Below are 27,318 nucleotides of genomic sequence, written 5' to 3'. Positions count from 1 at the left end.
GTCATAGTTTGGACATGTTGCCAGGAGGGACGGGTCCTTGGAGAGGGACATCATGCTTGGGAGGGTGGAGGGACAGCGCAGGAGGGGAGGACCCTCTATGAGATGGATTGATTAGGTGACTGGGGTAATTGGGATGGGTGTGTCAGAGGAGGTGCGGTTGGCACAGGATAGAGCAGGGTTTAGAGCTGTTGTGCATAGGTTCGCTATGAGTCGGAAACGACTCGACGGCACATAACAACAACAAACAACAACAATAGATTCTTTACAGTTGTCATTAGTGCAAATGTCAGATAAGGAGATGGTCCGTAGGGGAAGAATATGGATATTGTTAAAAGCTTTCTAATATCTCTCTTTCTTAGTATTTGTAATGAAAATTTCTATAATCAGATAATTCTGATGTTCACTTTGGACTAGTAATTATGCATAATTTTTATGGGATGGGTACATGTACACACAAAATACGAGAGTGTGAATCATATTTTCATGTATGATATTAATATTTTCTACATTTTTCTCCCTCAAATGAGAAACTCCCTTATAAATACTTTTTGAGACATACCACAAGCCTGCTTAGATGAAAAAATAAGCTCAGAAAAGAAATAATTGACAGGAAATTAAAATAGAAATGGAGGCATTCTGAGACAGCAAAGGGATTTTTATGAATATATTTATGAGTAGATACGTAAAATGCAAGGGTGTTTGCATGAACAGAATTTCATTGTTAAGTCTATTAATTTCCTTCCTGGTTATATATCATAGACCTATTTGTTTCATATGAGGACATTATAATGTACCTTTTTGCAAGCATAGATGTATATTTAATATGCACTGCTATGATAACTTTGCCAGATATTCCACCAGAATGAGATCTCCTCATTTTTCAGAGTCTGCCCTTGAAGAAGATTCCATGCAAAGCCAGTGCACCACCAGGCTCCTTTTTTGCCAGAGACAATACAGCAAATTTCTTATCCTGGTGCAGAGATTTGGGTGTGGATGAAACATGCCTATTTGAATCGGAAGGTTTGGGTATGTATTTCCTTCATGATTTTAAGTGACAAAGCATTTAGAATGATTACTACATTATCATCAGTATAACTCTCAAAACTAACATTTTTAATATGATATTATCCTATGACTCATTAAGAAAAAAAGCTAAGTTTGTTGCAAAGTTTTAGACTTGTAAACATAACCCTTTAAAAGTATAAAAAAAATACCTTCCCTGTTATTACTGGTCACACTGTAGATTCAATAATAGCAGAAGTAAGGCAAATTTTATAATCTAAAAATGAGGGCCATCAATGGGCTATTTGGAAAACCTGTGGGGGAAAAAGTCACCCCGGATTCTGACTTGAATTAGGTGGGTGGCTATGTGCTTCCCTCATAGAGAGAAGTACCTCTGTAAATATATGGAAACACCATATTCTGTACACTTGATCTTGTTGAAACTGCACTTCCTTTATCTACTTGTACAGCTATTTTTTAATGTCTTAATAATCGGTCATGTATGATGTTGAGATGATTGAAGGTAATGAAATTAAAGACACTGAATGGCTAGTCCTACTCAGAAAATTATATAGTTTTTTGTTGTTGGTTTTATTTTTTTCCTGATTAAATTTTTTGAGATCTACTTTCAGATTTTGAGTGAGCTTCTATAACTTTTGAGAGGTTATAATTTTTGATATTTTAACATATAGTAATATGTTAACATATTCAGTGTTTTGACATTACTTGATATCCTAGGCTTGAATGGTCAAAGCTCCTGTACCCCTCAATTCTATTATAGAAAATATATACAATTTCTGTAATTCTGTAGTGGAAAATAATTAAAGTCTCATTTGAGTAAAAGGGAACACAGAGGCAAAGGCATTTCAAGAAAAGAAAATTTTTGTTCTTTAGCTTGAAGTTTTTTAAAAAAATCAATTTATAAAACCTTATCATATCAAATATTAATGTTTAAATAAGCAGGCCATCCTTTAGGGAGAATAAATATAGACATTACCTTCCAAACATACAGAATATTCTTTACTCCCAGGCTCCAAAAGACTGAGTTCCCAAACTGAACCTAGGAAATTGATGGGAACAACTGAAATCTTACTCATTTTGGATGCTGAAGGAAATTTGTATTTGTTGTAAGAGCAATTGATGTGTTACAAAAGACTGCTATCAAATTTCCAAGAATTCTCTCAGCAGAGAAGCCACTAGTGTGAATTTATACTGAAAGACCAATTCTACCTGAATGAAAAAGAAATTAGGTTAATAGTTTTAAGCTTTTTACAATAGTGTGTTTTTGTTGTTGTGATGTGCCATCAAGTCAACTGCTAGTCATAGCAACCCTATGTACAACAGCTCTGAAGCCTGCCGTATCCTGAGCCAGTCTCAATGTTCGTTATATATAAATAAGTGTTAATAGTTTTTACCATTTTCTCAAACAAAAGGAAATATCTTTTCTAGGGAGCAGCACATGTATAAGATGCCTTTTTCAGTTGCTTTTTTCCCCCACAAGTAGTTTTACTACAGGAGCTCTGTTGGCCAAGCCAACAGGGAGTTAGTTGCCCAAAGGCAGGTAGCTTTCGCTCAGCATTCCATGGTTGATAGAGGGATAAGCTCTCTGTGCTTTACAACCTCTGAAAACTCACTGAAAGATTCATCAAGAGTTGGTCCCACCTCATTGACAAAGAGACGAGATGGATTTCACTACTAGATTTTAACTTTCACTTTTGTAGTCAATTATGCCAGTTGAAGATTCTAGGAAGAGAGAGGGAGAAATTATTGGTGGGTAAAAGCATGAAAAATTTCATATGTATCCTATGGGATTGATGGATGATAGATAGATAGATAGATAGATAGATAGATAGATAGATAGATAGACAGATAGATACATTGTGTTCTGTTGAGTTGGATCTACCCATAGCTGTCCCTCCAGTGGATTTTCAGAGGTAGTAAATAATATGGGAGTAGATTGTCTATCTTCCTCCATTTGATGTATATAGTAATGTAATAAAATATCAATCACGGTTAATTATACTTAGTATATGTGGACAGGTAATGCCATGATTTACGGTTCTGGAATGCCATGGTATTTGCCAAATAAGTGAGGACTCCTCTTTTTGTTAATTACTTAGATTATCCATTGTATAAGTATTCATTTAAAAAGATTTTCTTTTCTGACTGGGTATTTCAGGGCAAGTGCCTTACTGGGAGCTATGAATATAATGCAGTCCTGTTCTTGGCTTGCTTACAGTGAATTCTGTTACTTGAACTAATAAAATTTTCAAGTGGCCTCTAAGAAGACTAAATGCAGCATAATTTTTTTTTCTGGAGTATATATCACTATATCTCAAGGTTTCCACATTCTTGAATGCAAATTGTGTGCATTTTGAAAACCACATTTTTCTGATAAATATTATATGTGTCTTAAAACAATAAACCCTAAGGAAATTTACATAGTAATGACTTTCTCTTATAAACACGTACCTCATAGCACAGAAACTTATACCAAGGTGAATTTTTAATTGAGCTAATTCTCCACTTTTAAAAAAAAATCAATAACAATAACAAAATTGGGATCATGAAAAGACAGAGCTCTTTGTTTACACATAACAGCTATTGACTATTTTACAAAAGAAAAAAAAACTTTATGATTATTCTTTAAATTCTAACTCAGCTAACAACTTGCAAATAAAATGTATTTTATGTCCAAGAAAGTTTAGTAAGAAGTTTCATGAATATACAAAATTTTAAAGCATTTTAATCTTTTCAATAGTAAACTAAATCAGTTAGATTTTCCATTTTTGTGCTCAGTGAAAAATGGTACATCTTAAATTTCTCCTTCTTGAAATAGGACATTCTTCTGCCTGGAATAGGACATATGGTGATATGTAAGAAACACTGGGAGACAAACGGGAATAAATATTGACTTTAGGATTATTCAGAAGAAGGAAGCATCTGTGCCCATTTATGTTAATGCTACTCAAGAAGGGGGGAAATACGAAATTGCATTTCCCCAAGTGGAACCTTTCTCCTTGGATTTTTTTTTTTTTTTTAAATTCAATGTGGGTGATGAAACAACTGAGTCCTTGCTGCTGATGGCCTTGAACTCTGCAGTTGCGGAATGGACTTTTTTGTAACAATAACCCTGTGTACTCTGCTGGAAGTCTTTTCACACTTCACTTTTGAGAGGGAATTTAGGGCAAGGTTTTTCTTTTTTTTTTCTTCCTACCTCAAGATTTCATTTCAGTGGCACACAAGATGAAGAGCATCCTTTGTGTCCTAGTGTTTTGAACAGCAAATAAAATGAAAAGATGCCCTGATGAAGGGGGGAAATCTGTTTGAATGACTGATAAAGTAGATCACTGTGCTGGGTGTGTATCAAGAGGCTTCTGTTTTTAGCTGCTCAAAAGGTCTTTGCTTGAATAAAGCATCCTTATCTTGGTGACATCTGATATGCTACAGGGCTTTTATGTACAAAGATGTGTGAGCAGATCTTGATTTACAGCTCACTCAGTCTGTTCTCTTTCCACCACACCTAATGGCAAGAAATCACAGTTGGGTTAGGGAAGATGTGTTGAGGTTGAGAAGTATGGATTGCAACTATTTCTTACACTTCTGCTTTCTTGCCTTTTTTTTTCATTCCTGGCAGACTAACTCTCTATGCCACATGATACGATCACACTCTGCTAGGGAATTTTTGAGAGATCATTTTCCTCTGTGAAATATCAGCTCTCATACCACAAATTAATTATATTCTGAATAAAAATGTAACTGTTTCCAAAATTAACATGGGACCAAGGTAAACAGCCGGCACAAAAAGGTGATAGAAAACCAATAAATAGGAGTTAGATACTTTAAGTATAATAAAAATGCAAATAAAATCATTATGTATCTTTTGTCATACGCTGAATAAGCAAAGATTGAGCAAACTGTATATTTAGTGTTTGTAAAGGTATGGAAATATAGAGTCTTCTAAAACTTGTTGAAGGAAAGCAGAAATTGAACTATCTTTTGAAGGGTAGTCAGATGTTATAAAACAAAGTCTTCAGAAGTTTTTATATATTTCGATCCACTTCTGAGAGTTTATCTGAAGGAAGTAGGCATAAATATTAATATACTGGGGTGTCAAAGAACATATTTTCTTACATAAAATAAAATGGAAATAAATACAATTTATGACACTTTAAGGTAGCTTTCATAAATTATACTTACTATAAATGCCCACCAGAAATAATATTCTGGAAGACTCTTTTTGTTTTTTAAATTTTAAGAATATATTTTATTTATTTTCACCCTATTGGATAAAGTTTTTCATGCACCTTGGGACTTAACTTTTGGAAAGTCCCATTCATCAGTGTTATCCTTACCTAACAATTGTGCATTTCTGGCTGTATTTGCCAGCCTATTTATACCATAGGCTAAGCCTTCTAAGTTTGGTGCCATATTGTTTCTGATAATCTTTATGGTTTGTGGCTTTCCCCTAGGTCTCTGATTCTTTAGTTGACTTTTTTCGGCATAGTGTCTGGAAGACTCTTTAAGAATATGGGACAATATTTTACACAATGAATATAAGGTGAATGTTGTTGTTGATGATGATAATGATAATTGTAGTTGAGTTGAGCACGACTCATAGTGACCCTACGAATATGAACAAAAGGCCTGAATTCCTTCCATAACCATGGCCATTTATCAAAGTTCACAGAGTTTCCAGAGGCATGCTGTTTCGGAAGTGGATGCCACTCCTAACACATCTCTATCTAGTATATAATAATAAAATATTCAGAATCATAAATTTTAAAAATAGCAACTAGGCTGCCAGTGATGTTCAATTCTCTCCTTCAATTATCTAATATACTTTAGGGTGTTAGCAGGTGTGACCTATGATCTGGAAAAAAATGGAGATTTCCAGTTTACTTAATGTAATTGAGACAGGTCTGCATAGGAAATTATTTTGTGACATAAGATTTAGTACATTAGCATAAAAGAAAGACTTATACTATGATTCAGATAAACACCAATATTTCAGGTGGTTCTAGAACTGTGTGCTGCTGTGGTAACAGATGGCATAGATCTTTGTATGTTCTGTGAAGCACACCCTAAGATCTACATATAATGTTCACCCCTACTCCCTGATGATATATAAATCAATGACTGGATGAAGTTTTCTTTTCGTGTCTCTGATTTATTAAGAATAATAACTAGTTTCATTAGTTTTCTTCCTATTTAGGAGTGTACTTTAGATTCAAAAGATGAAAGCTAATGCTATTTTCAATATAAAAACATGCAATTTTTCCATCTGATGATAAAATATCCCAAAATAATTTTTCAAAGGAAATGAATATTCTTTGGATGGTGGAGTAAAGAAAAGAAAAACTAAAAGTCTCTATGTATGAAGGCATTTCTGTTTTTAATTTCACAGAGAGAGGAAAGCTTTAGAACGTGTCAGTCAAAAATCTTAAGTGTGTTTAGTAATTTTAAAAGATTAATCACTTCATATCTATGCTATAAAAGAAACTATCTCCTTAAATTGATGTTATTTTTGTATTGAAGTGTACTATATAATTTGTATTGGCATGTCAATTTCTAAATTATCATGTTAATTGAATTTATAAATTATCATGTGAATTTAATTCCTTTTCAGGAAGTTGTTTATTTTGCTTTATTTGTACACATTTTGGGTAAGTTTAAGAATTGGAATTCAAAAGGGGAAGGATCTTTAAAAATGCACTTTTTTTGCTTGCTGTAGTTGTGTCAATATCATTATGTTGTTGGCTGATTGTAGGATTTGGAGGCCAGTGACTATTCTCCACCTATTTCTCTGAGAAAGAATCTACACAGCAAAAAAAATAAAGGGTTTGCTATATACTGTGCTAGCATGTGAATGTGTGTCATTTGTTTGAATAGCACTTTACTTTTTATTTTTGTTTTCTGTCTTTGTGTTTTGTGTGTGAGTCTGTCTTATTTTGATGCAGCATTCTGAGCACAGTTTTCCGAGATCTCTTTGTTCTATTTAAAAACACTGGTGGCAATGTATATAATGTCTGAGCTGCTAACTAAAAGGTTGACAGTTCAAATTCATCAGCCTCTCCCTGGGGAGTCTCCTCCCAGTGAGATTTATACCCGCAGAAACCCAAATGGTGGGTGTCATGAATTGACACACACTCTGTGACAACTGGACTGGGTATGGTTGTTGTTCTAACTTTGGTCAGCATGGTTTGCCTCAGAGGGAACCACATCTACCTGCTCCTATTGACGGTGTTTATTTGTTTTTGTCATATTATACATATTTGATATTTTTCAAAAAAAGTCCAGAAGAATTGTGAATTTTCAATTTAATACTTGAAAGTCATCTGTTGCATCAGAAAAAGATTCTCTGTTTGTCTTCAAGCAATTAGTAAAAGTCATCCCTTAGCTGTGGTTGTTACTGTTGTGGACTGCAGTGTATTTCTGTGTTTGTGGGGAAGGAAACTCCTACTTTTTATTAGAACACTTGTAAAATAATCATTTCAGGGCACTCATTCAGTTCAGGGTTATTTTTATACATTTTATTTCTCTCCAGGGAATGCTTTATTTCAGACTTTCTCTTTTGTTTGTTTTGTAACATCTGTTCTTTTAAAGTACTTACTTTGTTGGCATCTCCATTAGCTTTTTACTTTTAAACTCAAGTAATTCTTTCCAAATTTAGCCATTTTGTCTATGCCAGTATAAATGTGAGTGAGAACAGTATTAAAACTGATTGAAATAGCTAAATTTCTTACTGAGATGGTAGGTCGATGAAGGACTTGGCACTCCGGGTGTAGAGAGGAAAGTGGACGGGGTTAGAGTTTTGCTGGATCTTTAATAATATGCTTACTAAATAGTAGGTAAACAGCTTGCATACTTCACTAAATCTACTCTTCAAACCTCCATCATTTCATGGAGGGAAATAAACCCACCTGGAGACAAGGAGCATTTAAATCAATTCCCCAATATGACACAGCTTCTGAAGTACTCAGCTGAGACTAGTAATCAGATCCACTTGCTTATAAAAGTCGTACTGTTGTTACAGATGTTTGCACTTCGGGGTTACTTTAGAAATTTCTATGATTATCCCAAGTAAGATATAAAAAAAATAAAACCAAGTTAGAAAATAGTTTTGCCTTTGATTATTGATTTTAATAGTAATGACTTAATCAATTCAATGTGCTTTACTTAGATGCAAATATTGCTGGGTGCTGAAGATTATCAAGTTAGTGGCACAGGCAATTAACCATATTCCTTCTGTACATTTTTCATTTCCCATGTTTATATTATTTCTATGGACACCATATAATATTTTAAATCATTTTTACTATCCATTCTGAGAAATTTGGATTACATTCTCTCTCTTTCTCACATGCTCTCTCTCTCTCTCTCTCTCACACACACACACACACACACACACACACATACACACACATCATTAGCTTATAAGATTCTTCTTTTGTATCTAATAGTTCTGACAGGGGAGAATCTTCCTCATTCTTATAAAGGGGTAATTCAGATAATTATTTTCTTTCCCTTCATCACTGCCACCTCTCACATTTGTAAAACACATTTCATTTGCCAAAGCACATGTTTAAATATTTTAGATATATAGACATAGCAATCATAATTAATATTTATTGTTATCAAAATAACATGAATTAATAACATCTTCAAGATCTTTAGGGAGATTTGGTGGTAAAGCCCATAGCAAGGTGCTAACCCAAAGACTCCATGTCTCTTGTGGTTCAAATTACCTAGCAGCTCCACGGGAGAAAGATGGGCAGTTTCCTCCTGTGTGATTTGCAGCCTTGGAAAATCTTCTGGAGGGTCAGCACTGAGTCATTTCTGATTCAGTGCCAATGAATGGATGAATATTCTTGATTCTGGAAAAAAGGAAATGCTAATTATTTATCTTTTTTTTTATTCAGCCCAGAAAATATGTATTTCTAATTTCTTACTAAATACAAACTGTTTAAATATTTTAAGGCTAATAAAATATTGAGGGAACTCTGGTGGCCTAGTGGCAGGAAGCTGTGCTGCAATCCCCAAGCATGCAGTTCAAACCCACCTGAGGCTCCGTGAGAGAAAGATGGGCAGTCTCCTCTAATGTGATTAACTGCCTCTGAAAATCCACTGGAGGGTCAGCTATGGGTTGGTTCTGACTTGATGGTACACAACAACAACACTATAAATATTTTAGCTTCTAATGGCATAGCCAATACGGAGTAGTGCTTACAACCCAAAGACGAAGTTTGAATCCACCAGCAGCTCTGAAGGAGAAAGGAGGGCAATTTATAGTCTCTTAAAAACCCACTAGAGCATACCTATGAATTTGAATTGACAGCAATAGGTGACTGAATTACACAAAAAGAAAAACGATAAGACAAGTGTCTGCTTTCATTTCATTGCCCATGTGTTAAATGCTTTAGCTACACTGTACATTCAAGGACTAATGGAGTTTATCACTATAGATTTTGTGATTTTGAAAGTACCTATTTAATAATTCTCATTTTCTATTGTGGGAGTTCACAGCATTCCAATTGACATTTGACATCCATGAGATTTTAAAGTGTAAGACATTAGAGTGATTTTTTGCCACATAGTTTTTTGAATAGGGGTCTGTGTTACTTTTTCTGGAGGTATTCTGCATTATGCTTTTCTTTTAGTTAGCCTCGATTATTTCAAATGAAGCCTCCAATGAGAAAATATTTTGCAACGTAATTACTGTTGATGACAAATTGAATAACCTATCAGATTGCCAATGGAAATGAGATCACTCCAGTGGGATTTTAGAGGCTATAAATAGGATGGGAGGAGATTGCTCATCCTTCTGCTGTGAAGCAGCTCGTGAATTCAAACCCTATGTCTTCAGGATTGCAACACAGCTTCTTACCACTACTGGACCACCAGAACTCACCAAGCCGCATTAGGTAGTATTTTTGGTTTGTTTGTTTTAGTGGAATTCTGGTAAATTTAAATAATAATTGATGAGTTTAATTTAGTATCTATGATATATAAATTATATTTTTTTTAGAAAGAGAAAAATCAATGGCAAGAGATGGTTAACATTTCAAAAAAATATACATTTTCTAATGAGATTGTTATATGAAAATTCTACTTAACACAAAATGTATCTGCCTTATTTTTATCTTCCTTTGATGGCCATATTGACCTCCTTGGTCTGAAATATGATAAGGTTAAAATATACTGTCACTAAAATAATAAGAAAAATATTATACGAGGGACATTCTAAGTCCAAATAGAATAGTATTTTTAGTCCAGGATATTTTCCACCATTGGGTATATAGCAACTGACACAACATAGATACACAAAAATGCTTATAGAAATACAATTAAGTATATGAATGTTAATTTACTAAATTAAATGAAGATGATGTTTTAGATAACAACAATAATACTGAAGCACTGGGTAATTTTTTATAATGTACAAAGCACTGTACTACAAAAAACAGTATTATTTTGTTTAATCTTCACAACAATATTTGAAGAAGGTACTGTTTTCCCTTCAAATCTGAAGTTTTAGAAAGCAACTTCACAAAACAACACAATTACCAAGTGGCAGAGGTAACATTCACACCTAGATATAAATGACTGTTATACCATTTCCATCTATGAATGATAGTTTAGCACCACCTTTAGTGTCAGATCAGTGTCACCTCTTGTTTATAAATGTTGTTATGTGTCTTTGAATTGCTTGTGACTCCTAGAGACCCTATATTCAATGACCCAACTTCATTGTCTCTGACACATCTACTCCCATTACCCCAGTCACTAAGTCAATCCATCTCATCCAGGGTCTTCCTCACCTATGCTGTCCCTCCACCCTCCCAAGCATGATGTCCGTCTCCAAGGGCTGGTACCTCTTGGCAGTATGCCTAAAGTATGTGAGAAGATGTTTCAAAATCTTTGCCTCCAAGGAACAGCCTGGTTACACCTTCTTCAGGATGTACCTGTTCGTTCTCTTGGAATTTGAGTTTACAGCAATAAAGTGTTTGCCATTGCAATTAAAATTTGAACTAAGTAATTTTAGGTCTTGCAGTATGTGAAAATGATACACAAAATTTTAGTCTTTATGCAATTTATTCATAGTCACCACCACTTTTACCACTACATAGTGGTAAGGAGCTGTCCTGCCATCCCAGAGGCACATAGTTCAAATTGCCAGTTAGTTGTTCTGCAGGAGAAAAATAGACAATCTATTCCTGTGCAATTTACTGCTGCTGAAGACCCACTGGAAGGTCACCTATGGGTCAGTTCTGACTCAATGGTATACAACTACACTCTATGGAACTTGCATGTCTCTAATATCATTTTACTCATTGATTAGTAACCACCAGATATTGATTTTTTTTTGTTGTTCATTATATGCCAGAGATGATTTGTTCAATATTTTAAAAACATTCCAGTCCATATATTTTTGTCTAGAAGGTATTTTATTGATTTGTACATGATATGTTTTCCAAGAAAACAACATAGTCTGTTTTCACCTTAGCAGTTTCCTATGAGCATCCTAAAAGGAAGCAGTTCATTTGTCTTAAATTCTATTAGTGGATATAGAGCAGACAGCATAGAAACTCATACAGAATCTTGAATTTTCTGAAAGCCTCTCTTCACAAATCCATTTTAAAGTCAGCATTCAAGTTTTGGTCTATAAAACCTATCTTAAATGAATAATGTATCCTAAATATCACTCATATATAATATTTGTAAATGAAAAGAAAGAATTGCCTTTTCTTTTTTTCAGAATGAATAACTTGTAATATTTGCACACCAAGGCTTAAAATAAAATGCAATCAGGGTGCTCCTGAGAAGCAAGGATGGTAGTGAAACTTCACCTCACATACTCTGGGCATGTTGTCAGAAAGGGTCAATTCTTGGAAAAAGACACCATAATAGAAAATGTGGAGGCTCAGAGAAAGAGAAAAATACCACCAAAAAGATGGATGGACGCAGTGATCGCGACAATGGGCTTGAGCACATCTGAGATGGTGAGGGCAGGGCAAAGGTCAGTTCTGTTGTTCGAGGCTCAGTATGAGGTGTATGCAACTTGATGTCACCTGACAACAACAGGCCGAGGCTCACAGAGTTCTCAGAATATGTACAATAAGTTAGTTTGAAAAAAAAACAAACATTTATATGTGTGTCAGGTGTTGCGGTTTATGGTTGGTTATTTTCTGTACATCCTGCTATTGTTTCTCTTCATGAATAAATTTCATGTTTTCATCAAGAAATAGATGCAGTTTTATCCAGGACTCCTGGAGCTTCGACACTTGCTTCACACAGCTCCTTCTTAAGATGAAGCTACTAACAGGCCCTGAAATGTTGTTGAGATTTTACGGAGTCCCTTTCTCTTAAAAATCTTTTTGTCTTGTACCATGGATAATGTGAAAACTCAAATCAGTAGAAATTGATCTTCAGACTAGAAGATAAGAGTTTCATCTTTTACTTTTTGTGTATTATGGGTTTTGTGCATGTGTGTGAGTTTGTTACTGCTCTCTCTTTGAAATTAATGCCTATATAGTTTTATAGTCCATGTATTTCATTGCACTGAAGTTGATTTAAAGTTTATATCCTCCTAGACATAGTCAATTAATTTAAAAACCCAAACAAAACCACCACATTATTATAAATTTGCTTTTGACTTTCTGCCATGGAGTCATTACTGAATCCGAACCTCTACTTTTTGATTAGCAGCTCAGAATTTTAAGGGGTAGCCCTTAAAGGCTCCCTAACTCAAATAATAGTACTTTTAAAATTGGAAGGAAAAAATGAGTCATTTTAGTTAGAGTAATTTAAGTATTATCTGTTAAAGTTTTGTGAAAATTCACTGAAGACCCACTGAACCTAAAATTTCTATTCCTGAGAATGGAAATATTCTCTCATTTGTATTTTCCAATATAGTCTATTCTAATTGGAAAGAGGAGTGGTATCCACTTCCTAAATAACATGCCTCCGGAAACTCTATGAACTTTGATAAATGTCGAAAGTTGTAGAAGGGCTTCAGGACTTTTGTTCAAAAGGTTGCTATGAGTCGTGCTCGACTTGAAGGCAATCAACAACACAACATCAATGAGAATTGCAGATGTAAGTAGAATTTCAATTTAAAGCTTTAAAAACAGCATTTTAAAAGCATTTACTAGTAGTGTTTTATCTGTTTTAATCAAATAAAGTGATATGCTTTTTATTTTTCAAGTGAAATTATTCTGTTTACACTCTACTTTTCCAGAATTTTATTGTGGTATCATGGTTAAATATTGAGATCACCACAATCTGTAGAGAGAAGAAATCTAATATTTAAATTAAAATACTAACATAGTGTTAGAAAATGGAATCATTATCAATGTTATATTGAAGAACTATAGCATTATAGTAATTATTTCTTCAATTTACCAATAAGCTAGTATCTTCATTTATTGTTGTTGTTGTTGTATACTGTAAAGTCAGAACCGATCCATAGTGGGTTAATATTGTATCTTTATTAATTTGAATATTAACATTGTACTAACTTAAATAATATTTCCCAAAATTTGTGTCATTAGTATTTTTAAAATTTCACTAATATTAAAAAAAAAACACCTTAAAAGAACTGAAAAAAATTCGCTATTTTACTTAAGGGAACTCTAGTGACCTCATGTAAGAATCTGCACTGCAATATTGAAGGAACATGGTCCAAATCAACCAGCTGCTCCACAGAGAAGGTTGGACAATCTCCTCCCATGTGATTAACTGCCTCTCAAAACCTGCTGGAGGGTTAACTATGGGTCAGTTCTGATTCAACAGAACACAAAAACAACAATCCTGCTTAAGAAAGAGAATGTTTGAAGCATCCTATTTTCCTCTGATAAATTTAACAAATACAAGTAGAATTTATCAACATAATTAATTTGGTTAAAGTTAAAAGTAGAACATTTATTAAATTATATGATTATATGATTGTTGTTGTTCTGTGTCATCAAGTTAACTATGACTCAAAGTGACCCTATGAACAATAGCTCTGAAACCTGCTCTAGCCTGAGTCCATCTCACCATTTCTGACAAACTTCTCCCCACTGCCACAGTCTCTGTGTTAATCCATCTCCTCCAAATACTGACCCTCTGTTTCTGAGTATGATGTCCTTCTCCATGACTGATTGCTCCTGGTAGTACACCTAAGATATGTGAGAAAGAGCTTCAAAATTCTTATCTCCTAGGAACAAAATGGTTTCACTTTCTCCAGGGCAGACTTGTTATCTTGGAAGTCTGTAATATGTTCAATACTCTTCTGTAGCACTGTAACTCAAAGGCATCAATTCTTCCTCTTCTTCTGTCATTCTTAGTCATCCATTGATCAGCTCTTACATGTATAGCAAGCAGCTGAAAAGATTAGAGGCTATTTCAAGTGCACCTTTGTGTCTATACGGACATTGTTGGTCTTCAGTGCTCTGAAGAAGTCTCTGACTACTGCCAGTAGAATTTGCTGGGCTCTGCCTTATTGAACTTCCTATCAAAATAGAAAACTTTTCTATCAAACTATTTCTTTTAAAATAGAAAGTTCAATAAAGCATAGCCCAGCAAATCTTACTGGCAGTAAATTGGTACATATTGACCACTTAATATAAGGGGATTTTTTTTTCTCTCTAAATTATCAGATTTGATTAGGAGAGAAAATAAAATTTGTGTATCATTTGATATTCATTATTATTTAGAGAATATGGAATAATAATTTTCCTTATTATTACTGCTAAAATTATTGATTGAAGTAGAACCAAGACTTTTAAAAACTAGTCCCTTTTCCCCCTGTGAGTCCTGTGTATGTGTATTTTTAAGCATGTCAAGTCTACCTCATAATTACAGCTACATGTATTTCCAAAATTGACTTGAGATAATTAATTAATTGAAGAACATCTTTTCAGGCTGAGATGTTCAGAGACTAATAGCTGAGGTGTTCATAGACTAATAGCTTCTGGGAAAAGTTAGGCAAAGGTGCTTGAAGACTTTAGTAGCGCTAAGTACACTGTTGGTATAGTATGGTTTCTGTGAATGTCAAAATGGAAAAGTGTGTAGACTGGTCCATGTGCTGTGAGCATGAGGAATGCGAATCATCTGCAAGCCTGTTCACTGTTGAGATGCACTGGAGTCTTTCCTATTGTAAAAGTGCCTCCTCTGTCTTGTCTTTCAGTCCTCCACAAGCAGCCCAGAGAAGTGTGTCTCTGTTTGTTAGAGCTTGGCCGGATTGCAGCCAGGTAGGTCACACTACTGAAACTATAGAGGAACCTAGATCATCTCAGCATCCAAGCAATGGCTTTGTGTTGTTGATACTTAATGTCATTGGCTCTTTATTGTTGAAACTTAACCTTAGTGGACAGAAGCTTGCTCATCCAAATATGATGAGGATAAGAATTTAAAGAACAATTGTTTAGACAAAGGTATGCTGCCAATATTCTCGACACTAAGATCTTATTGTTCTAGTCACTTGATGCACTTAGTTTTGTTTGTCTAGATTTGTCAAATACCTTTCCCCTGAAGTCTTTTTTGTTGTTAATGTGTACTGTTAAGTCAGAACTGACTCAAAGCTGACCCTCCTGTGGGTTTTCAGAGACAGTACATTGCAAGAGAGGAGATTGTCTATCTTTGTCCTAAGGAATAACTGGTAGATTTGAACCATGTGCCTTTGGGTTGGTAGTGCTACTGTTTACCACTAAGACACCAGAGCTCCTTCCAGTCCTCTCTAGAAGAAATAAGATCTTGTAAATGATGTTATATGTAGAAAATACTTTTTCTTAGTAGAAATTTCAGGTATACCTATTCTTTGTCTCTTCTCTCCCTTCTTTCTTTCCTTCCTTCCTTCCTTCCTTCCCTCCCTCTGTCCCTCCCCTTTCTCTCTCTCTCTCTCTCTTCCTCTCTCCCCTTATTTTAAAAGTTCTCCCATTTTAACACCATTCAATATCTTAACTTTGACATATTTTCATTTCCATCTTTAAATGGAATTGGGGAAGGTGTTTTCAAAACTATTTTTTGTATTTTATGATTAAAGGAAGACAAAAGATTATATCTCTGTGTAATTCCATATTTAAAATATTTTTCTTTTGAAAACAAATGCTTAAAAATAAATTAGTGAAACTATGATCCAAAAAAAGCAGAGATAGAGGGTTTATTAGCTAAGCAGACTTTATTTTTAAGTTTTAAATGTATTATTTTGTTGATAATAAAACTGTCCTCTGACATATGCAGCTCAAGAACTAGAAATGAAAAAATAAAATTTGGAAAAGATCTTAATTTACGATTGACAGTTCAGAATTAATTATAAAGTTTTCTAGTCCAGATTTACCTTTGCATATATTGATGAGAAAAGATAAAACAGAGAAGTGAGAGTTGCAATGAATTTGAAAAATACTACATAATTTGGGAGGAGAGATTGGAGAGCCTTATGCTGAGTGAACTAACTCAGTCTCCTAAGGACAAATATTGCATCTGTGTAAGACCATTATTGTAAAAAATAGAAGGATAACTAGTAAAACGTGGTTGTGGGTAAGTGCTGTCTAGCTGATGATGACTCATGGCGATGTTATAAACAACAGATCTGAACCTTGACTTATCCTTCCCTGTTATCTGTCATGCTCAAGCCCATTGGTATAGTGACTGTGTCAATCCATTTCCTGGAGGGGTCTTCCTCTCTCACTGTCCCTCCACCTTTCCCAGAATTCTTTTTTCCAAGGATTGACACCTTCTGCTAACATGCCAAAAGGTTATAAGACAAAATTCCACCATTCTTGTCTCTAAGGAGCACACAAGTTACAATTTTTCCTCCAAGATAGATATATTTGTTCTTTTGACAGTTTAATACTCTTCTTCAACAATGCAAAAAAACACCAATTCTTCTTTGGTTTTCCTTATACATTATTCAGCTTTCAGGTGTGTAGGAAGCAATTGCACAAGCTTAGTCTTTACACTGACATTTTTGCTCTTTAGAATTCTAAAGAGATCCTTGCCAGGTCTCCCCCCCAAAATATACTATTTAGGATTCTATTTTCCTCTGGTTGGTGTCTCTATGCCATGGGTTTCAGCACTCAGAGACTTCCATTCACAGTGTTGTTATTGTGTACCATAGATTCTGAATCAACCCAGAGCTGACCCTCCAGTGGGTTTTCAGAGACAGTTAATGGCATAGGAGGAGACTGCCCATCCTTCTCCCATGGAGCAGCTGGTGGCCTCAAACCACATGCCTTTGGAATTGCAGCACAGTTTCTCGCCACTAGACCACCAGAGTTCCCTTCTATTAGCAATATTCAATTCAATTCAAACTCATTGTCATCAAGTTGGAACCCACTCATAGAAGACCCTACCCTCTAAATAATTTTCAGAGACTATAAGTCACTGCGGTTAGGGACCTCTCTAAAGTACTCAAGAGACTAAGGTGCGCCTGATATAGGCCTTGGTTTTTGCAATCATTTGTTATGCATCAGAGAGTTGGACAATGACTAGGGAGGATAGAAGGAGAATTGATGCTTTGAGCTGTGGTGCTGGAGAAGAGTAGTGAATGTACCATGGACTGCCAAGAAAACAAACAGATTCATCCTAGAGAGGGTTAAACCAGGCTGCTCCTTGGAGGCAAGGATTCTGGAACTTCGCCTGACATACTTTGGACATGTTGTAAGGAGAGACAGGTCTTTAGAGAGGGACATCATGCTTGGTAGGGTAGAGGGACAGCGCACGAGGTGAGATTGGCACGGGATAGAGCACGGTTTAGGGCTGTTGTACATAGGGTTGCTATGAGTCACAAACTACTCGACGGCACATAACAACAACAACAACAATAAGTCACATGAAAGGAGATGGTTTATCTTTCCCCCATGGAGTAGCTGGTGGATTCTAATTCCTTCCCTTTGTCTTAGCAGCTCAATGCCTATTCACTGTGAGGAAAACACAAAGTAAAATAAAAATAAATGAGCTGCCATCACTGGAATACTAGCGTAAGAGAAGCTAGACAATGTATATTTTCTACTTAATAAGAATTTTTCAGAAAATGTTTAATAATTGATTTATTTAAAGTTTTTTAATATTTTAATATATTGTAAAACTCCAAATGTAATTTTTTTACTATAATAATTTAAATATATGAATCAGATAGTGTTAGGATTTTGAAAACAGAAATAGAGGTGAAAATAAGGAATTGTGGAAAGCTAGGAGTTTCTCTTCCATTTAATTGCTATTATTTTGTAGCATTCTGAATTTAATTTTATTTTTATATGTATAGTTTTTTATTTGGAAGCAGGAGTGACATCCACTTCCTAAACAACATGCCTCTGGAAACTATTAACTTTGATAAATATAGATAGTTATAGAAAGGCTTCAGGGTCGCTATGAGTCGTACTTGATTTGAAGGCAATGAACAACAACAACAATTTAGACAGAGCTCTGTTGACCTAGTAGATAGAAAGTTATACTACCAAGACAAAGATAGGTGATTTTAAATCTGCGGCTTTCAGGTCTGGTTGTTAATTGTTTTGGAAGCAAACATTCTTCTAAGTGATATAGTACTGCTCTGTCCATTTGCTGTAGAAAGGTAACTCATGGTTGCTGTGATGCTAAATGCTGTGAGATTGATGTATCAAATGTGATAATGGTTACCCAGGGTGGACAGTATTTGGTGGAGCTCTCTGATTAAAACAAGCTTGGAAGCACGGGTGGCATCCACTTCTGAAATAACTTGCCTTCGGAAACTTTATTAACTTGGAGAAATGATGAAAATTATACAAGTGTTCAGGTCTTTGGTTCGTAGGGTCGCTATGAGTCGTCTGTGACTCAATGACACTTAACAGCAACAACAACAACAACAACAACATCTCTTGTAAAGATTCATGTTGAACTGAACTTTTAATTATGATAAAATCACCAAAAGGATAATTTTGTGCTGAAACTTTTTTATGAAGCATCTCTAGCTCTGAATTTGGCTTAAATTAACACTGGCAACAGAATAAAATAAGTTATCTGAGCTTTCAAATAAAGAAAGTAATTGTGAAACCTATGACTTACTAGGTGAAGAATCACATTGAAAAAAATTATGATTCTCAATTGTTCCATTTCTGACCATATTTTATGACCAAGAAAAGAGACCTTTACAAACTTAGGGAAAAAAAATACTGATTTCACAAACGAATCATTGATTGAAATAATTGTTATATTATAATCTAGAATTTTTTTTAAATTGCCTCTTATTTTGTCTACATACACTAAGAAAGACAAATTAATTATATGTAGAGTTAACGTGACTTTTACGTGTAGCATGAACAAATAAAAATCTTGTTGCATTGGAAAATCTGTTGCAAGGACCTGTCCAAAGTATTAAAGAACAAGGCTGTCAGTTTAATGACCATTGTGGTCCTGATGCAAACTCTAGTTATTTGCATTTGCTTTGTATGCATCTGAAAGTTAGACAAGGCATAAGGAAAGCCAAGAAGACTTTTGAATTATGGTGTTGAGATTACTGAATATTCCATGCATTAAAAAACCCCCAAACAAATCTATCTTGAAGAAAATGTAGCCAGAGTGCTCCTTAGGGGCAACAATGGTGAAACTTTTCTCACATAATTTGTGCATGCATTCAGGAGAAACTGGTCTTTGGAAAAAGACTGCTGTGAAAGACAGAAGATCAGCAAAAAAAATGGACACTCTTCAAAGACTTCAGTTGGCACAGTGATTTTAACAATGGGCTTGAGCATGTCAGAGCTCCAGAAGACAACACAGAATAAGGCAAGGGTACTGTAGTCCATAGGACTGCTATGAAACATGGTCAACTCTGTAGTACTTAACAGTATTTAGCATGAAAAGAGCCCTGGTGGTATATCAGTTTGCAAATCAAAAGGTCAGCAATCCAAATTCACCAGCCCTTCCTTGAGAGAAGGATAGGTGCTCTCCTTTCTTAAGTGTTGGAAATTTGATGGTGGATTGTGATGCATTGAAATGGATTCAATGACAGCCCATTGAGTTTGGGTTTAGAACTGTAACATGATGTTCAGTAGTCCAATACCAATACAAAAGATTGAGTTAGTACCGATTTCATTTCAGTTTCTCCCTTTGTACACATATGATGATAATAATAATTAAAAAAATACTGGAAGTTCTACGTTTTCTTACAAATAGCAACCCTATACATCCAAAGACCATCATCCTTACTGTTGTCAACCATCAGCTAAAGAAAAGGGAAATTTATCTCCCAGATATAATCTTACTTCATATTTGTTAAACATATATATTTTGTAATTTTTCTGTGCCCTCAAGTTGACTATAGTTCATAGGAACTCTATGAATTATAACTCTGAATCCTGGCCCAACTGAGCCAACCTCACCGTCTCTGACAATCCTGGCTCCATGGACTCTTAAATTTCTCACTTCTGCCCTCCCTCTTTTGGGTGAATTTTGCAAATAACTTAGTTATAACACCTTTAGCCAAGGTTCTAATTTAACAGCTCATATGAAATAAAACATGAATTTGTGTGCACACACACACAATAACAATAGTTGAGCTCAGGTTTTAATGAAGTCCCCGTACAATTATGTGAGTTCTGTCTATTGCATCCCTGATATTTGACACTGTCTTACATTTGAGTCTAAGCATCTATTTCTCAAGATTATATGAATATCATCTTACAAAAGTCAACATCACAAATGATTCCAGAATGATTTCTGAGTCTCTGCCATGTTCTCTTGTCCAGGAACACTGGCAAAGCCTCCCTGAGGAAGGTAGGCTCCTTGGAGTTCAGGAAAGGGAAAATGTGACCACTTACAGTTTGTACTCACAAGTAAAACTGCCTCTTATTTTCAACTAAATAGAGCAATCATCATTGGAGGGAGAAATCCCTGAACTAATATTTCAGAAAGCTTGCCAGTTTCTGAATGTAAAACGCACGTTTGTCTTCTGAAAAGTAAAATACACAGAAAAAAGGTCAATAGAGCCTCATAGAGCACTTTAATGTCAGTGCTCTGACCTTCATTGTTGAAAAGAAAGCCACTCCGAATTCAGTATTTTGACAGGCTACAGAATTAAGATCACTCATGAGAAAAGTAAAAATTTAAAATTAAATTGCATGTGGAAGATTGCCCATGTCTCTCCCAAGGAGCCACTGTTAGCTTTGAACCACTAGCAAGCATGACCATTGGTTAATAGTGCAACTCACTGCAGAATATACCACCAGAGCTTCTTATGTTTAGATTCAAGTATAACAAAATTAATATCTTAGTGGACTTTTATATGATTTGTAGTTTTGAGTACTTCCTTGATTTGGGACAAAATTTAAGGGCACTCAAAAGAAGTATACTTAATTTTTAGTGTCTCATTTTAATCTATGACATGATCAAAGACAATTATATTAAAAACCAAAATATTCTTTTTAAAATTATTTCTAAAATTATTACATGTGTTTGCATGAGTGAAATTTCCTTCCATGTAAGTCTGTCTTTGTTGTTGTTGTTGTTGTTGTTGTTATGTGCTGTCGAGTCACCTGTGACTCACAGCGACCCTATGTACAACAGCCCTAAACCCTGCTATATCCTGTGCCAATCTCACTGTCTCTGACACACCAACCTGCATTACCCCAGTCACTGAATCAATCCATCTCATTGAGGGTCGTCTTCTCCTGCGCTGTCTCTCCACCCTCCCAAGCATGACATTCTTCTCTAAGGGCTAGTCCCTCCTTGCAACATGTCCAAGGTATTTCAGACAAAGCTTCAGAATCCTTGCCTCCAAGGACCAGCTTGATTTAACCCTCTCCAGGTTGAAACTCTTCATTTTCTCTGAAGTCCATGGTATATTCAATATTCTTCTCCAGCACCACAGCTCAAAGTCATCAATTCTCCTTCTATCCTCCCTAGTCATTGTTCAGCTCTTGCTTTAAATCATATGATTAATGACACAAAAATAAATCTTTTGCTTTTCAAGGAGAGGAGCAAATGGGGGGGGGAGGGGTTTGTGTGGGGAGAAGGGTGCAACAATGAATGAATGGAATCCCCAAATCTCTGTAGATGTTCATTGAAAAGAAAAATAAACAACCTAAATTAAAAAAAAAAAAACTCATTCAAATTTGTTATGCCTCATTAAAGGGTACACTCTTTGACATTCTAATCTAATGAGGAACTCTGGTGGTATAATCCACAGTGTGTTTTTCTATTAACCATAAGGCTGCATGCATATATCTTCAGTGGTTTGAATTCTCCAACTTCTCTGTGTTAGAAATATGTGCAATCTCCTCCCATTCAGAGGAAACCCAATGGAAAGTTGTTGTGAGTTAGAAGAGAAAGCTTTTATGACAGTGACTTTTCTTGTGTTTGAAGCCAGTATAGTGGGCCTGAGAAGTCCTTTGTTTGATTTGTTCAAACTCAGCACAAACAAGCAACACACAGCTTTGTCTTGTGCCATTCTCACAATCTCAACTATTCTTGAGTCCATTCTTCCACATCTGTATCAATCCTGTTTGTTGAAGATCTTCTTTTTCACTGACCCTCTTCTCTGTTAACTTAGAATTAAGGAGTTGCATTGCCAACCCAAAGATATATGGTTTCAATCCATAGACAAGAATTATGGACAGTATCCTCCTAGTCAATTTACCGTCTCTGAAATCCTGCTAGAGGATCAGCTATGACTTAGTTCTGACCCCACAGTTTGCAATAGTGGCACAATTACTTTGAGCTAACATGCTCTCCTCCAGGGCTTTACCTCACCTGAAAATATGCTCAAAGTATCTGGAAAAATATATCCTACTAAATTGTTAAATTTCTAAATTAGAGCACAGATTGGGGGTTCCATGTTTTTATTTGGAACAATCTCAAAAGTTATGTCATGTGCTAGAAAATGGGAGACCTATTCTTGGAAGCATGTATAAAATCATGAACTAGAAGAACCTTTCCCCAGTGCGTTTTGTTTTATGAGGAAAAAACATTCCACCCCACATGGATCTTTAAATATCCTTTAATCTCATGTCACTGTAGTGTATATATGTAAAGATTTTGTGTTTATGTGTGTTCTGCCTTTTTGCTAGCTTTTTTTTTACCTGTATTCAATTTGAGAACAGCTTATTCTTCTAAGATGTTATAATCTTGGAGTTGGACAAGTATGGAAAGCTGCATGTCCTGTGAAAATGTCATAGATAAACTAGCAGAATGATGTGATAAGGAGTTAATCATGGGAACAAGAATGAAACTTCCTTTTGCAGAAAAGAGAAAAAGACCCATTTGATCCTTGAATTGGTTCGCAGGTGTGTGCCCCCAACCCAAGGGGAATTTTATGATTTACAGCCTGTTGACAACTCCAGACAGACAGGAAGTCAATGAATCGTATTCCAGTGTGCATTTTGGGATTGGCTGACTGTACTTTAGGCAGCTTGAAGTACTCAAAAGCCAATGTAAGCAGAGATTTAGAGGCTAGCACGGATTTTTCTCTGTTTAATGGCATAGTTAATTTCCAGCATTGGGGGAGGGGGAAGGCTATCTCCAGGTCAAAGTTGACTACGTACAATTTTATTACCAATTTTTATTAAAATTTAGGCCATTTACCTTGGACTGAATAGGGATCAAAATGAGTTGTTACTCTAATGGCATGTTGGGTTTTTTTACTTAATTTTTAAAAAAAATACTTGAAAAATTATGCAATATATTCCTTAAAGATGGCATGAATCCACTGACAGTTATGGATGAAATCATATTTTCCACTTGGCTTAATTTATGCTTTCAAATATGATATTTTCTTTTATGATTGAACTTTAATTGGCTGTGACTTCTAATGTGTTTCATTCCTCGAGCCTTGGAGTCAAGTTTATTTTATTCTCTAATGAAACTTAATCAGATTTTACATCTCAATGGAACTAATAATCCAAAGAGATCTAGAGAGATTAAAAGGATTGCAAAACTGAGTCTATTATTTCATCGACTTAATCCTAACACTTAAGTATTTCTGATATGGTATAAACCTAGGAAACTCTATTTAACAGGATGCATATAGTAAATTTTTTTCCCTTGGTAAATTTCTACTTTTCCAACCAAGAAAGATCCTCAAAGACTGATGGAGTAACAGCAACGATGGTTGAAACACTGCCGTATTTTCTGCAGTAATCATGAAGATGCACAGATTTAGGAAAAACATGGTTCCTATTGTTGTGCAGAGATCTTTAAAAGCCCTAGCCAATATGCTGGCACCTACCAACAACAACATCAACATAGTAAATTCTTTTGGAAAAGATAGGACAGCCGTGGTAACAACAGTAGTTTGCATCAGAATAAGGCTTTAGTTTTTGAAGGTTGAGACATTATCTCACTTGGTAGTATAATACATTCACATGAACAAAAGCTTTAACAATTCAATGCTATATTCTCCTGATTTTGCAGCCCTGGATACTGTTGTTGTTATTGTTAGTTTCCAGTGAGTTTATTTCAGCTTCTGGTAACCCCACCTGTGCAAAATGTTACTATCTCATAGAGTTTTAAGACTGACCTTCCAGAAGCACATTGTTGGGTTTTACCTCATAGGTTCATCATGAATGGGCTTGAACCAGCAATTTTTCAGTTAATGCTTAACCAATTGTATCACCCATTTAGCAACTATAATTTCAAAGGTGGTGTTTCTGACAGAGATTATTCCATGCATGAGGGACCTCTAGCGGCCAAATGGTAAGGAGCAGCACTGCCAACCTAAAGCCACATGGTTCGAATCCACCAGCTACACTGCTGGAGAAAGATGGACAATCTCTTTCTGTAATATTTATAGCCTCTGAAAACCCCCTGCAAAGTCATCTATAAGTTGGTCCCTAATAGACAATATATAGCAAAAACATTCTACAAGTGTAATATTTTGTTGTTTTTGTTATGTGCAATTCAGTCACCCGTGACTCATAGTCAGCCTATGTACAACAGTCCTAAACCCTGCTCTGTCCTGTGCCAATCTTATTGTCTCTGACACATCTACCCCCATTACCGCAAAGACTGAATCAATCCATCTCATCCAGGGCCTTCCTCTCCTGTACTGTCCCTCCTCCCTCCCAAGCATGATGTCCCTCTCCAAGGACTGGTAACTCCTTGCAACATGTCCAAAGTATGTCAGATTAAGCCTCAGAATCCTTGCTTCCAAGAAGCAGCCTGGTTTAACCCTCTCCAGGACAAATGTTTGTTCTCCCAGCAGTCTATGGTATATTCACTACTTTTCTTCAACACCACAGCTCAAAGGCATCAATTTTCCTATTATCCCTTGTCATTTTCCAGCTTTCTGATGCATAGCAAATGATTGCAAAGACCATGACCTGAATCAGAGACACCTTAGTCTCATTGCTCTTCAGTACTTTGGAGAGGTCTCTGACAGTACACTTTCCCAACGCAAAATGTCTTTTCATTTCTTGGCTTCTGGTGCCAAGAGCGTTGATTGTGGAACCAAGCAAACTAAAGCTATTTATGATCTCAGTCTCTTCACCATTTATCACAATGCTGCCAATTGTCCCAGTGGTGAGAATCTTTTTTTTTCTTGATGTTGAGCTTCAATGCATATTGAAGGCTGCAGTCTTGACCGTCTGCAGTAAGCACTTCATATCCACTTCAGTTTCAGCAAGCAGGGTTGAGTCATCTGTGCAATGCAGAGTGTTGATGAGTCTTCCTCCTGATGCCACATTTCTCATAGAGCCCAGCCTCCCAGGTAATCTGTTCTGCATACAGATTGAAAAGTTATGGAGATAGGACACATCACTGGTGTACACTCTTCCCAGTTTTGAACTATACAGTGTTTCCTTGCTCAGTTCTGACAACTGCCTCCTAGTCCAAGTACAGGTTTCACATAAGCACTATTAAGTGTTCTTGGATTCCCATTATTCTTAGAGTCAGCCACAGTTTGCTGTGGTCCATACAGTCAAATGCCTTTGCATTGTCAATGAAACACAGGTAGACATTCCTCTGGTACTCTCTGCTTTCAGCCAAGATCCATCTAACATTAGTGACATTATCCCTAGTACCACACCCCTTCTAAACCCAACATGCACTTCTGGCAGTTCTCTGCTGATGTGCTATTTCAGTTGTTTTTGGATAATCTTCAACAAAATCTTGCTTGCATGCAATATTAATGATATTGTTCGATAATTTCCACACTCTGTTTGATCACCTTTCTTTGGAATGGGAACACTCTTAATTTCTCTAATTTCTTGCAACAATATTAAAAGATAGGAGTTATAATTTATATTTAATCATTGAAATAATGTTGAAGTTCAGAAGTAACATGTTAATATTCCTCACTGTGTCAGATATATTGAAGATATTCAATAAATTTACTTTTCTAATATTTTTTCTTCTCTCTTCACCTACTGCTTCACTAGGAAAAACTCTTACATTAGAACCCTTGAATAGGCCATTGACATCTCTGTTTTTTTGAAAGAAAACAGACTCTCAGAGGTTAAAAGCGATTTACTGAAACTTAATGGGGTGGCCAAGTAGCAAGAAGTTGTGCTGCAATCCCAAAGGCACGCGGTTCGAGGCCTACCAGGTGCGCTGCAGGAGAAGGATGAGTAATCTCCTCCTGTGAGATTAAATGCCTCTGAAAATCTGTGGGAGGGTCAGCTATGGGCCAGTTCTGACTCAACGGTACATAACAACAACACAACAATGGTATATTTAGTTCAAGTCTACCTCGAGAAAGAACAATATATAAGTCTCCATATACATACTCTTAGAACTTCTGGAAGGTCATGAGATGCTCTGTAGAGTTCACTGTTATGAATGTGTATTACAAAATGAGGGTGGTGCAGGTTGGTGCAAGTTTTCAAAGTAAGGATGGCTCAGACTAAGACAAGGTTCTGTTCTTTTGTTCATTGGGTCCCCATAAGTCGTAGTTAACTCTACAGCAGCTAATGAAAACAAAGCAAAACAAAAATGTCTTTGAAAGTCATATAATATTTGTGTTCTAGAAAAAAAAATTTTGAAGTGGTTTTGTGCATTTAATGTCATCCTGTTTTATTACGTGTTGCATTTTAGAAACAAAATACACCCCGAAAGCAAATCCGTATCTGATCTGAAATCTTTGTGAATAAACAACTTTTCCACTCATCAGGTAGCTACTGTGTTTTTCCTTTGTATCAGTATCCATAGTAGATTTGAGGAAACCAAGAAGTATATACGGAGTAGTCTTGGAAGAAGGATTGGCCACCCACTTCTGAAATAGCAGGCCTCTGAAAACCCTATGCACAACAGAACACACGCAGATTAACAAAAAGGGCAACCTAGGTAGAACCATCAAGTATGGAAACACAAGGAAGGAGGAACAGCTGTAAGCAGACCCTAGTGATTGGTACATGGAATGTGAGA

General features: G+C 35.7%; 1 protein-coding gene across 1 annotated transcript in view; it reads left to right on the top strand.

Moving 5' to 3' along the window:
* Positions 1-27,318, top strand: part of GAS2 (growth arrest-specific 2) — a 175,308-nt gene that overhangs the window by 59,818 nt on the left and 88,172 nt on the right. The window contains exons 4-5 of the mRNA XM_006892006.1: positions 885-1,026; positions 15,176-15,239. Coding sequence (XP_006892068.1) covers positions 885-1,026; positions 15,176-15,239 — 206 coding nt within the window. The remainder of the gene's footprint in view (positions 1-884; positions 1,027-15,175; positions 15,240-27,318) is intronic.

This window comes from Elephantulus edwardii, unplaced genomic scaffold (genome assembly GCF_000299155.1).
Source record: "Elephantulus edwardii isolate Elephantulus edwardi_28Jun2011 unplaced genomic scaffold, EleEdw1.0 scaffold00109, whole genome shotgun sequence".
In the NCBI taxonomy this organism is placed as follows: Eukaryota; Metazoa; Chordata; class Mammalia; order Macroscelidea; family Macroscelididae; genus Elephantulus; species Elephantulus edwardii.
The sequence above is the reverse complement of the archived record's forward strand: the minus strand, read 5'-3'. Positions and strand labels throughout refer to the sequence as shown.